Here is a 13,423-nt window from a genome sequence, read left to right as displayed (position 1 = left end):
TTAAACTATTTATTATCAAATATTAATATGACACTCTATGGTGTATATCAGCATCATAGTGAATGTGTCAGTGTGTAATTTTTTGTAGATACCGTATAACCTGTATAACCTTGCTATTATCGAATTCCATGCTGTGCTGAATCAACATAGGTTTGCAATTAAATACTTGCAAAATACTGTCGTCTTTTTGGTGATTGCACAGTAAATGTCTGTCATTCTATGTTTTCAGAGCTTGTGAATGGTCCAACAACCCGCCCAAAAGAACATCTGGAGCCGAGCAAACACCAGAAACCTCCAAGTTTCTGGCTCCAGATCATACCAGGACTGAAGAATTAAAGAAAGAGGATATCTCATTCTCGCTGTTTCATTTATGAATCTGCAAGAAGAAACATGTAAACGTGTGTGAGATTCACATCTAGACAGAGGACAGTGGGTAAAATTGTGTCGAAGGGTGAAGAAAAGAAGGTGCTCAGTGGATTGAGTGTAGAATCTCAGCTTTGCAACTGCACCCTTTTTTTTTTCCTCAGCAGTCCTGACTTAAAGAGGTAAACTTTTCCATCACGTCTGTTTAAGTTCTCCACTGCTGAGTCAGCTCTCTGTACCAGCAGCATTTGCAGTTTCAGTTCATGCATGAGTTGAAATAAGAACGTAATCTGTGTGAATGCATTTCTGCGCAAAGAAATTTAAAATGTCTTTTTTTTTTTTTAATGCAGCAACCTCCTGCACATAACATGCAACTTAGTTTGGCATCTTCTATCTAAAAGTAGTTTTATTTGCATTTGTTATATAATCTTTTTTTTTTGTAATAACTCATGTAAAAAGGAGGGTTTTTTTGTCCTCATTAGATTATTGGCGGTGTATTCATATGCTCCATATTTCCTCTCTCCACCCAACTACATTAAATATATTTGTCCTTTTAAGTATTTTTGTAAATATATTTGTGTGATAAATTATAGACAGCTCAATTTATAAACTGTAGACAACTACTTCCAGGTGCAATGCACTGAGAGTTTGGCTCCTAAAAATATATGGTTAGAAATGCATAAACTCTACATATAGTATTATATGGGTTTAAGGCAATAGCACTTTCTGTGCCTATATTTGTATGGTTGTAGATAATAATAAAATGGGTGTCTAATGTCTTTAGGTTCCTCAACTTCAGCTACCTCACTAAAATAACTAGAGATGCTGTAAATTCTAATTTGTCCATTGTTTGTTCCTCCCTGCAATATTGAGACCAGGCAGTTAACAAGGATAAATGAATGCATGTTGTACCTGATCACTGTTTGTACCACATTTTTATCTGAACACCTGTTTGCACGGCATTAATATACAAAACCTATGCTTGCATGACATTTTATTTGGGTCCCAAATGAGCTGATGCACATGTCTAGCCTTAATCAGATGCCCTTTTGACCCTTTCTGGCAAGCTCCCTTTAAATAACAGCAGTGCTCCACGTCTGTGTATGCATCTCTTGCATCTCTAATACACAAACTGTTTGTTATCTAGGAGTGTTTGTTTCACTATGCAAAATAAATTGTTAAATATAATCTGTAGTTGATCTGTTATATTGCTGTGAAGCAGCAGGACCAGTTTCTAAATCAGTTGAACGGCTGTATTACTCAATAGTGTACTATTAGGTTGTCTTTTTAAACCCTCAAACATGCTGTAGCACCTGCAAGCTATTAGTTAAGCCTAAAACAACAGATCATCTTTATCTCATTATCTTATTTTTACAATTCCCTGATTAACTCTGTCTCCCTGTTTACTATTTCCTAAAGCTTTCTTAATCCTTTCTTAATTGTTTCTACTTGATATATGATTGTCATTATAAAATGTTATGTTGTGATGGGAAAAAAAAGAAAGCCCAAAAGTGTTTCAGTGGTAGTATTCTGTTCCAGAGTAATCCATTTCTCAGTACTCATTCCTCTTAATCTCCTCTTCATGTATCAGCTCAATGGCTTCCAAAAAAGTTAAGAACAGGGGCGTGAAATCTCTTAAAGAAGTCCGGACAGTCACTGAGGGTTTGAAGTTTCTCTACAGACAAAAGTTACTTTCTCTGGAGAAGCATTACAGCTTTGCAGACTTTCATTCGCCCAGTCTGGAAGATGCAGACTTTGACAACAAGCCAATGATCCTGGTGGTGGGTCAGTGTTCAACAGGGAAGACGACCTTTATTAGGTGAATAACTATTCTTGTATATGTGTTTGAAAAGGGAGAAAAGTGACCAGGCTTATTTATCTATATTGCACCACAGAACACAGCTTCCCAAAAATTCCTAGCTAACATGGAGATGGCTTCCAGCTAAAAGAGTTTAATAACCTATGTATGTTTATTAACTAGGACTCGGGTCACTTTAAACATAGTGACTCTCTAAGTTTAACCTTTTTAATTCCCTTCCAATTTATTAAGTAGTCATTTATTCTAATTCTTCTTAATTCTTCTAAATAATAATATTAAATAATATAAATATGTATAATGTATAAAGATAGAAATAATATAAATATAAATAATATGAAATGTCTGCCAAGTGCAGTTAACCTACACATCAAAAGATTTTCTGTGGGGAGACTTTATATTTAACAGTTTTGGAAGGAGTCTCCAATATCAGTGCTTTGTAACAGTCAAAGTTGTAATGATAAGTATGAAATGAGGACTGCAGGATTCAGGGCCTTGTGTTTTCTCTGTGTTATGAAGTCATAAGAGGAAGTAACTGGTGAAGTGACTGGTGACGGATTATAGGACACGGTGATCCCATAACATTTAACCTAACTATAAACAACCATGTGGTATTATTTAATAATGAAAAAGTTTTAGCCTTTAAAAAAATATTATACTTTGCATCAATTTGCATTTACCCATCCTGTTGTTGATTATGTTCTATTCCAAGCAGTTGGAAAGAACCTGTATATGATTATATAATGATTTTCTATATTTTTAGGTATCTTCTTGAGCAAGACTACCCAGGAGGTAGAACTGGGCCTGAACCTACAACAGACTGTTTCACTGCTATCATGCACAGTGATGTTGATGGAGTGGTCCCAGGCAACGCTCTTGTGATGGACCCCAAAAAGCCTTTCCGAAAGCTCAACTATTTTGGCACCACCTTTCTTAACCGGTTAGTTGGAGAGAGTAAATAAAAATGAGTGACAGAGAGTCAGTAGGATGGATGGCTGTTTTAGAGTTCTAGCAGATTCTAACATGAAACAGAAGTAGTGGCCATGTATCCAGACTCTTGAGAAAGGGTGGGTATAGAAATTGATTAGCTGTGCGTCATATTTGGCATGTGAAATGGCTGAGCTTTGCCAAACATTGGAAGAATTGAGGCTTGGACAGTAGACATGGGAGACAGTAGGAGAAAAATTTAACTAACAAATCCTCTGAAACTTTGAGTGTTGACACATTTGAAAGCAGAAACAAAATAGATATATGTAATTACTATTCATAAAACTGTTTGTTTTTTTTGTGTGTGTGTTTCTGCAGGTTCCAGTGTGTGCACTTTCCAAACCAGGTTTTGGAAAGCCTCAGCATTATTGACACTCCAGGAATTTTGTCTAGCACTAAGAAAAGGATGAGCAGAGGCAAACAATTGAAGTCATAATATATACTTTGATATGTTTCCTGGGAAATGTTGTATTTATTATGTATTGAAAAATCAATGTGGCTATATCCATTTGGTAAGCTGTACAAATCCACATTTTACAAGACATTTTAACATCTTTTATAGGTTCAAAAGTGCATGTTGTTTTTTTTAATAACTACAGATTAATGTGTTGTAATCTTTAGTTATTAAAGGGATAAAGCATGTCAAGGGGTAGAGAAAGATAATCAACTCCAGGTTGGTAGGATCACATCAGGTCACATCACATGGCCTGTTGTTCATTACTTTGCTACAACAGTTCACCCAGTCATATTTTACTCGTTAAATAGTGCAGAAGTAGTCTTTGAAGTTGAAACACCATAAATGTATTTGCTACAGTAGAAAAATAGTCCTTGGACATTTGGTTGATCCAAGCATTGGGATATAAGACTCATTCAATTCATGAAGTTTCTAAAGAGTCTAAGGACCTCCAAGATTCTGCCACGTCCTTATGAAAATCATTCACCAAAAACCAAGCCAATGTGAAAATTACTTGCTAGCTCTGCTTGACAAATCTATAAATCACACCTAGATCACTTCTTCCCCCAGGCTATGATTTCCCAGCAGTCCTTCGCTGGTTTGCTGAGCATGTGGACCTTATCATCCTCCTGTGCGATGCCCACAAACTGGAGCTCTCGGACGAGTTCTCTCGCTCCATCATGGCCCTACGAGGACACGAAGACAAGCTACGCGTGCTGCTCAACAAGGCCGACATGGTGGATTCGCAGCAGCTGATGCGGGTTTACGGAGGCCTGATGTGGTCGCTGGGCAAAGTCATTTGCACCCCGGAGGTCCTGAGAGTCTACATCGGCTCCTTTTGGTCCTCTCCATTCAGGACATCAGAGAACCGTGTTCTGTTTGAGCGAGAGGAGGAAGACCTCTTTAATGAGATCCAGAACCTGCCTCGCAACTCTGCCTTAAGAAAATTAAATGACCTGGTGAAGAGGGCACGACTTGCAAGGGTGAGGCTACACAATGACTTGACTGAAAAAAGAAAAAAAAGAATATCTAGAAAAAATTTAATCTATTCCTTTTTATTCAAATATAAATTATATTCTGTATATAAATAATTAGGCTTGTTTTGCACACACACCAAACAAGTTTTGGTGGATAGCAATCAGGTTTAAGAAAAACATGTTGCTTCACTGTTGCCAAGGAACACGCCTAATTTCCCTATAGACTACAGAAATGACAAACAAAGGTCTCTGAGGAGGAGACTTCTCAACATGAAAACAAAATGCTTTAGCTTTTTGCCTCGGGTGAAGGGCTTTGTTTAAAAAAAAAAAAAAAAAACATGACGAATGATACTGGACCTTGACAAAGCTAGTGCAAGACTTGCCCACAAAATAATATACTAAACATCTCAAGAACAATAGGTCGTAGCCACGAATTGTGTAACAGGCATGACTTAATGTGTCTTGAAAACATCATATTAATACATGGCCTCCAGGTTATTATTCATTATTTAGTAAAAACAGGCAAATGGTTCTGTTTTTCAAACATTTTCGCTCGAGGATATGAGAACAAATGGTGTGTCAGTGTCTTAAACTGAGATTTCTGTGTCACATCTGCATTTATCAGAACCCGGCTGAAAAACAAAAAAATACTCATAGAATCTGTAATGGTCTTAATGGGATTGATGGGATCAATGTTTTCTTTCTTATCTTTTTTGTTTTTTTTAAGATTTAATGATGTACACAAACATACCGAGTAATAGAATCTATTTGCTAATGGTTTTAATGATTAACATCTGATGGTTTAAAGTGGAAGCCATTAGATTTTCTGTGATGTGTCTTTTGTGTTTTTTTCAGCAGGGAAATTAACATAGCTAGCAAAATAGTTTTTGAGAAAGCCATAACATAACATGGCCATACACACCCTGTCACCTCATTTTTATATTTACATAGACTCAAATGATAACACAACAAGATGTAACAAGCTTAAATTTTCTAGTGCAGTATACAGTATACAATATCAGTTTTTTTGTTTCTAACACATAGGACTTTTGTGTTTAGGAATAAATGTCATTTAGTAGTGATGTGTGATTTACAACCAAGATGAAGCAAAGAGCTCTTTTATTAGAGCTTAATCCTTTTTTCAGGGATGGTGGCTGTTGGTTTTGTTAAGGAATTCAGATAAAACTTTTAATTCTTTGTCAACATGAATATCCCCAGATGTATTCTGTGGTATGTTTTTTATTAAAATATCTCAACCATTGTCCAGTTAAAAACAAAATCTTTTTGAAAGCCAAAAGAGACAACTCTTATTGGTGAGTTGAGTCAATTGGTCTGACTCACTAAAAAGAGTCGCCATTCCTTTCAATATCGATGTATTTGATTACTGAAACAGCTGTTTGTGTTTGCTTCACATTCCAGACCCATGCTTACATCATTAGCTTTCTAAAGGAGAAAATGCCCTTATTTCATCGAGATAACAAAAAACGTGACCTGATCTACGACCTTCCAGTCGTTTTCTCGAGTCTTCAACAACGGCATCGGATCTCGGCTGGAGATTTTCCTGATTGCGCAAAGATGCAGGTCTGGTACAGTGCACCTAAATCTTACCAAGTGTGCTTTTGCATCTTTTGGCCCTGTATTGGTTATAATAAATGGAATACGTTCCGAATTGTTGAGAATTTTGGCCACTTTGACCAACAAATAGAATTATATTTTTGTCATAAATGCATTTTTTTATCGGTAAGTGATTCTGAGTTGTTACATTATTTCAGAATCAGAATCAGAAAAGGTTTTATTGCCAGGTACAGCAAAGGGTTCAGCAAAGAGCACTTTACAGTACTAGGAATTTGTCTTGGTGTCAGGTGCAAACATATACACAGATACGAAATATGTACACAGTTTTAAAATAAACTTTAATAAATTAAATAAATACTGTATACAGTAAAGTGGCTTTGCATGAAAAGTAGTGCAATTTAGAATGTAAAAGTCAAAGTGACTTTCCAAACATATATACAGACATGAAGTAATCTAGAAGGAAATAAATATTGTATACAAAAGTGTGAGTTTGCATGAAAAGTAGTGCAATTTACAGTATGAAAGTAAAAGTGACTGTCCGTAAGTTTTTGGAGGAGAGGGTGGTCATCTCGGGGTAAGTGAGGCACTGTTTAGATGACACCCGCCTCTAAATATTCATATTGTCATATATTTACAATTAATTATATTTTCCTGCTTATTTTTCCAGAAAAGACTCATGGATCATGACTTCACTAAGTTCAAAACTCTAAAACCCAAATTTATAGCAGGTTTGGAAGAGCTCCTGACGAATGACATTGCCAAGCTGATGCCTCTTCTACATCAAGAGGAACTTGCAGCGGCAGAGCAGCCTGGTGTCCAAGGCGGTCCCTTACTTGGAATGAACAGAGGCCCTTTTTTTGAAGGGAACCCATTCTATTACTCAGGGCCCAACAAAGAGTGTGAGGAAAACCTCACTAAAGAAGCTTGGGTGGTCTATAAAGACAAGCCGAAATATGATGAGATCTTCTACAACCTGTCTCCTCAGGATGGCAAGCTCAGCGGGATGAAAGTGAGGGACTGGATGATCAGCACTCGGCTGCCAAATTCGGTCTTGAGTCGAATTTGGAAGTTGTCTGATGTGGATGGAGACGGCATGCTAGATGACGAAGAGTTTGCTTTGGCCAGCCACCTTATTGAGGTGAAGTTAGAGGGCTTCGGGCTTCCTTCCAAGCTCCCTGCTGACTTGGTGCCGCCATCCAAAAGAAGACGCAAAGCCTCGAGCTCGGAGAACAGGGAAGACTGTGGGGGGGTGTAGAGTCGATTAGCTTAATCGAGTGGATAGGTTTTTCCTGGATTTATGCACTCAAACAACTCATGCCATGTCCATATGGTAAAAGTATTATTGTTGCCCTATTATTCAAACATAAATCGACATAATTAGATATTCTTTTCAATAATCCCATTATACAGCAATGTACAACAAGAATTGTCATATTTACCGTAAATCCGGTGCACCATGTTAGAAACATCCAAATACAATTTCATATAAATGTTTAACATATATTGCAGTTAGACTAAATGTCATTTATTTATGACATTACTTCAGTAACAATGACTATAACCTCTATAAGAACAGTAAATAGTGCTAATTAACAGTTTATTATCATCATCCTGATATTATTGGAACTAATAAAATATCCATTTGGGGTCTGAGGGTGTGCAACATATTTGCTTTATATATTTCATTTTAAATTCTACAGATATTTACTTGGATTTTGAATTGTATATTTAAAGAACCTCCGTTAAACATTTACAACTTTCGACTTCACATTTTGTGGTGGTTTAAAAATGATGAGTCTGTGATTGTGCTGCCATGAGGTTGTAAGTTTAAACATATCTAAAGATTTTGATTTTGTGATGTTACACACACACACACACACACACAAATGTTCTGTTCATCTTTATTGTTTAAATTCGAAAAAACTAATGATCTGTTTCTTGTAGAAATACTGCTGTCTTCAGAATGCTGATGAAATGGTTTGAAAGTCATCAGCTGAAGTTGTATGCTGAAGCATTTGGCAGTGAAGCAGGAAGTCTTAGCAAACCACATAGATAAGATCAATAATGATTTTCGACTTTCTCATGTGTAGTATTCTTGAGAATCGACTTCCAGCCAAACATCACCTCACACTGGTACTAAAATGTGAATTCTTTTGTTTGTTTAATATGGTGTTTGTGGACACCTGAGCAAAATATTCATGTGTGCTTTTTGGACATCCCATTTTATATTTAGTCCCCATTTGCTGGCGAAGTAACCTCCACTCTTCTGGTAAGATGTCCTGCTAGATTTTGGAAATTACTGCACATTCTGCCGCAAGGGTGTTAGTAAAGTCCTGTATCAAGAATGTCCACATACTTCCAACTTATGTAAAGCATTTCATTAAGGCTTTATGCACAAGGGCATTGTCATGCTAGAACAGCTGAAGGGACATTTTTTTTGCTACCTTTTTAAAAGACGTCCTATACAGTTGTGTGCCTCCATCTTTGTGATAACATTTTGGTAAAGAACCACAACACTAATGTCCATATAGTGTATGTACAGTATATTCAATCTGAGAACATGAACAGAGGGTCAGTTTTTACATTCTGGAAATGACCAAAATGATTTTTAAGTCAGGTTGTTCACTAGGAGTATTCAGTCCAGTGACAAATGAACCTTATAGTGTTTTTTGTCACTCAGCTTTCACAGGGAAGGGACAAACGAGCTTTTGAGAGCATCTGATTGGACAGACATTTAACAAGTACAGGATGAGTCATAAGCCAAATCTTTTGTTTTATCTGAAATGAAATTGTCCATAAATTGGCGCGTCTATACAGTTTGTTCTCATTTTTTAGTGTGTTGTGTCAGGAGAGCCAGCATTATTGCATACACACACACACACACACACACACACACACACACACACACACACACATATATATATATATATATATATATAACAAAACTACTACTATGAATTAAAATGGGGACTTGAAGCCAAGTGTTTGTAGAAATTGGATTTACAGACATGCTCCTGTCAGGAATTAATTTACACATTGACACATTCTGTTTACACAAAATTCGGATTTTATTAAGAACCAGAAGACATTACAGCGTCCCGGAAGTTGTGATGAGTCACGCCTGGCGCTTGTGTTTGGCGCCACCGTGTGGCCGAGCACCATGTTTCCCCTTTTGCTCCGCCTCGTCTCTTAAACCACAATAAAGGGAATAGCGCCGAATCGCGTCAGTCCTACGTCTAAACCCAGAGCTGGCAACATCTCAACACCTTCTGTCTGCGGCAGTCAGTGCTTAATCCAGACAAGAACCGCTACAAGCGCCGAAATGGTGGTCAAAATACATATCGTTTACTGGTAAGTCCAACGTGGTGTTATTTATAGATGCCCCATATACTGTATTTACGTTGCTGTGTTTGACTGTTCGGGTAGACAAAGGCAGATTTATTCATAGAGCTAGATAATATTAATGCATAAAAAAAATATTAAAAATAGTACATAAAACATACATTCTATACACGTCGTGTTTTCCACGCGACAAATCTGTTTCCGTGTTCCAAATCCCTCTCTACTTTTTACATTAGTGCACAGCGCTTCTTATGTAATAACAAAACTATTGCACATTAATACTGATGACATCCAAACTATGAAAGAACCCGTATGGCATTGTGTAGTAAACAAATTAAAAAGTGTTTAACAAACCATGATATGTTTTATATTCTAAATTGTCCAAAGTTGAAGCTTTGATGACAGCTTGGCAAACTCATGCCATTCTCTCATAGTCAACTACAATGGTTTTCATTTTACATGAATCTTGTCAAGAGTTCATTGGTGACTGTTTTTGCCTTGTAAAACCATCAGTTTTTTGCCTTTAAGACCATCAGTTGTCTTGTGCAGAGGAAAGGGTACAGGGTCAATAACAATAGGTCTGTCAAACCTGAAAAACTTTTAAATGTATCCCAGAGGAAATTCCTTTCCCAGGAAAGGACAAGAAAGCTACCTCTGTTGCAGAGGATTGAAATTGCCAGCCTCAGAAACTGCTGATTTACACAAATGCATCAAATGGTTTAAATATTTGGAAGAGTAGTTGGAAGATAAAAATTTTTTACAACATATTCTTGGTTATTTAACGTTTTGTTTTTTACTACAAAATTTTATATTTGTCATTTGATAGTGGGGAAAATACCCTAAAGTAACAAGTTCGGTTTCAGATTGGCCTAAAATATATCAATGTACCTTTATTTCCGCAGTGGTGGATGAGGGTACAGGCCCAAGGTATGTATAATTACTTCCTGCATATTTCAATACTTGGTTCTGTATTTTAAGCTAGACTTGATTATTTTTTGTAATCGTTGTTGTATCATTGTTTGTGTCACAGATGTTACAGCTCGAGAAGTTGCTCGAGAGTAATTTTCCAGAAGACCTTGAGTTTGTAAGTCGATATTTTACACTTGCGGAAAGGATTTTCTACGACGTGAATTACTGTTGTTGCAACGCACAAAGCATTGCGGGTAATGCGGGAGTCAGACTGTAAACCGTTGTGATTTAGCAAAGGGGAAAAAACCAACATTGAGCAACATGGCTTCTGTAACGTAGCATTAAAGAAACAGCTGTTCCGCAACATTCATTCTACAACCAGATAAACACTACAACTTTTTTTTTTTGTATTGATTTCAGTAAATAGACGCTGTTCAGATTTCATCATTCTTGGGTGAAGGGTGACTCTGTAAAACAACTTATCAGCTCAGGTTTTTCTTTCATTCTTTGTCTCACAGACAAGCGAGGGCACTCCTTCAACAACTGGGTGGTTTGAAGTGGAGGTGAACGGTGAACTGGTGCACTCCAAGAAGGTGCGAATTATCCATGCACAGTACATATCACAACATCTAACACTCCACTCCAAAATATGTTAAGTTGGGTGGAGATCTGGTTTCTGTCATGGTCATGGCACATCATCTACTTTGTTTGTACACGTATCAGACCCTTATCTTCTGTGGATATGGGCGGAGTTGTCCTGCATGTACGAACAGATAAAAATCAGTCAATGAGAAGATCTTTTATACTGATGTTTCATGGCGATCCCCTTGTAAAAGAATCGGTGAGCTTCAAACCCCATCCTGAAAATAAATAAATGCCCCCTCACCATGTTCCAGAGCTACTGTTTGGTGACTGTAAGCAGTATATAATCACCAAAGTGGTTCATTTACTTTCAGTGTGTTTCAATCTCAAGATCCACAAAATAAGTTTCAGGAAGAACAGGTTTGTTTATATCAGGGTGTTTTGCAGCTTAAAAGAAAGAGAAACTATTTGAACCAGCTACAGTTATGCAAATATATAAAAAGAAAGCCATAACGAGATGGTACCAATTTTTTTTTTTTGACCCAGCATTTTTATTTCCTTATGTAGAAAATCTGTTATAGTGTCTACATTCCAAACTAAATTCCTGTGAGCTACCCCCCATAAACACATCAATATCTTACCTTTGCTTCTCACCTGGGTAGTGTACCTGCTGCAGTAATCATAAAGCATGTCCTGCACCCATGTCAGAATTTGATGTACTGTTCTGGGATGATTTTGTAATGCTAAAGTTTGTTTAGTTAACATCAAAAACCTGTATGTAATGTGACACATGCCTGTTTTTGACAGAACGGGGATGGCTTTGTGGACAGCAGTTGGAAGATAGACAGGCTTGAGAGTGCCATTGAGAAAGCTTTGAAGCTTGGCTGATGTGGAGGTGAGGGGAAAAAAAATACATTTTCATGATTTCGTTTTGGGGATAATATAAGAAAAATGTGAGTACGATAAATAAATAGAAATAGTCCTTTCTTACTAAAGACTTTTTTGTCTTGCAAAAGATAAATAATTTGAATATGTATAATTTTTGACCAATCAAATTACATAGTTCAGCAATTCTGTTTTATAACATGGTTTAAGAAATTTATTCTCTCTCTCTCTCTCTCTCTCTCTCTCTCTCTCTCTCTCTCTCGCTCTCTCTCTCTGCCTCTCTCTCTCTCGCTCTCTCTCTCTGCCTCTCTCTCTCTCTCTCTCTCTCTCTCTCTCTCTCTCTCTCTCTGCCTCTCTCTCTCTCTCTCTCTCTCTGCCTCTCTCTCTCTCTCTCTCTGCCTCTCTCTCTCTGCCTCTGCATTTACTCCTCAGTTTGTTCGTCTCTGTTTGTTGACTCCTGTGAAAGTGCAACAATGATGGTGACTTCCGAAGTGTCTTTGGCACGGACGTTGCTTGATGCTTTCCCGCTCTTTCACGGATGACACTCTCCGAATGGACAAACTGCAGGAAATGTTTTTTTCTGTTTTTTACGTAATTTCAAATTAAAACGTTTTTATTTCTGTTTGCTTCAAATCTGCTTTGCTTGTTAAAAATGAACCAATTGGAAGATTCTGAACAGTCATGCAATAAAACCAATACCAAAAAATTTGTCTCTGCTCTGTGTTTTTATTACTATTCTTTTTTTTTTTTAGATATGCAGCAGTTCATTCTGATTTGATCATTTATGGCTTTAACAGAGTTATATTTATATTAAGTTTGTAATCTTGCGTACCAGTGTAGATTTATTCATTGCTAGAGACTCAAAGCACTTTTGTACGTCGCTCTGGATAAGGGCGTCTGCTAAATGCTGCAAATGTAAATGTAAACATGCTGTTATTTCAAGACTTAATTCAGAGACCTTCAGATTTCATGCAAATTCAGCTTTGCTCTGCATGCAAATTTATCCTGCTCGTGCACGCTGATTTACATTTCTACCAGATCCCTAGAATTTTTTGTAGTCTTTCTCCTTGTGCTAGTAATGAAGGTCAGGCATTATTAGAACGATTTATTAGCGGTTAATTAAAAAAAGTACCTCAGCATTCCTGAGGTACTTTTGTTGTTTTGTGTAGCACCAGGGTTCTGGAGGAACGTTGTCCCATTTGTGTACTGCATTAACTATATTTGGTTAAAATGACAATAAAAGCTTCTTGACTCTTGTCTTGACTTTAAATTCTATCTTCTCTATTTTGGAATACATAAAGGCAGGGAAGATGATGGCATGATACAGCACCCTTGGAGCACTGAGTTAAGAGCCTTATTAAGGGGCCGAGACATAGTACACAGGGGAAATGGCGCCCCCTAGTGTGGGTGTGGACATAAATTCTTGCGCATGCGCGTTTCAACCACGAATCACAGTCTGATTCAGTCCCCAACATCAGTAATATAACCGCACCTCCATATTGGTAATAATTATTATAAATAATTATAGTTGAA

At 37.1% G+C, this 13,423-nt stretch overlaps 2 protein-coding genes across 3 annotated transcripts; both read left to right on the top strand.

Moving 5' to 3' along the window:
• Positions 1–235: 235 nt before the first annotated feature.
• On the top strand, positions 236–7,825 carry ehd2a (EH-domain containing 2a). Of its 2 annotated transcripts, none has more exons than XM_083531031.1 (7): positions 236–545; positions 2,045–2,182; positions 2,943–3,119; positions 3,485–3,582; positions 4,191–4,603; positions 6,017–6,178; positions 6,840–7,825. In XM_083531031.1, exons 2-7 carry the CDS (start codon positions 2,133–2,135, stop codon positions 7,425–7,427), a joined length of 1,488 nt encoding a protein of 495 aa, XP_083387157.1. In that variant the 5' UTR covers positions 236–545; positions 2,045–2,132; the 3' UTR covers positions 7,428–7,825. The 2 variants fall into 2 exon arrangements, with proteins under 2 accessions (XP_083387157.1, XP_083387156.1); XM_083531030.1 differs by having other exon boundaries at positions 238–545; positions 1,955–2,182.
• Positions 7,826–9,330: 1,505 nt separating this feature from the next.
• Positions 9,331–13,160, top strand: selenow1 (selenoprotein W, 1). Its single transcript, XM_083532081.1, has 6 exons — positions 9,331–9,523; positions 10,417–10,441; positions 10,545–10,598; positions 10,942–11,016; positions 11,813–11,900; positions 12,323–13,160. Exons 1-5 carry the CDS (start codon positions 9,495–9,497, stop codon positions 11,891–11,893), a joined length of 264 nt encoding a protein of 87 aa, XP_083388207.1. The 5' UTR covers positions 9,331–9,494; the 3' UTR covers positions 11,894–11,900; positions 12,323–13,160.
• Positions 13,161–13,423: the final 263 nt, after the last annotated feature.

This window comes from Silurus aristotelis (assembly GCF_946808225.1).
Source record: "Silurus aristotelis genome assembly, chromosome: 26".
Classification (NCBI taxonomy): Eukaryota; Metazoa; Chordata; class Actinopteri; order Siluriformes; family Siluridae; genus Silurus; species Silurus aristotelis.
The sequence above is the reverse complement of the archived record's forward strand: the minus strand, read 5'-3'. Positions and strand labels throughout refer to the sequence as shown.

Bases quoted from the DNA above. Each gene is read 5' to 3' on its own strand.
- ehd2a (XM_083531030.1), top strand. From the start codon at position 1,959: ATGGCTTCCAAAAAAGTTAAGAACAGGGGCGTGAAATCTCTTAAAGAA. The intron at 3,120-3,484 runs GTTAGTTGGAGA...GTGTTTCTGCAG, and splicing joins GGCACCACCTTTCTTAACCG to GTTCCAGTGTGTGCACTTTC. The intron at 6,179-6,839 runs GTCTGGTACAGT...TTATTTTTCCAG, and splicing joins CTGATTGCGCAAAGATGCAG to AAAAGACTCATGGATCATGA.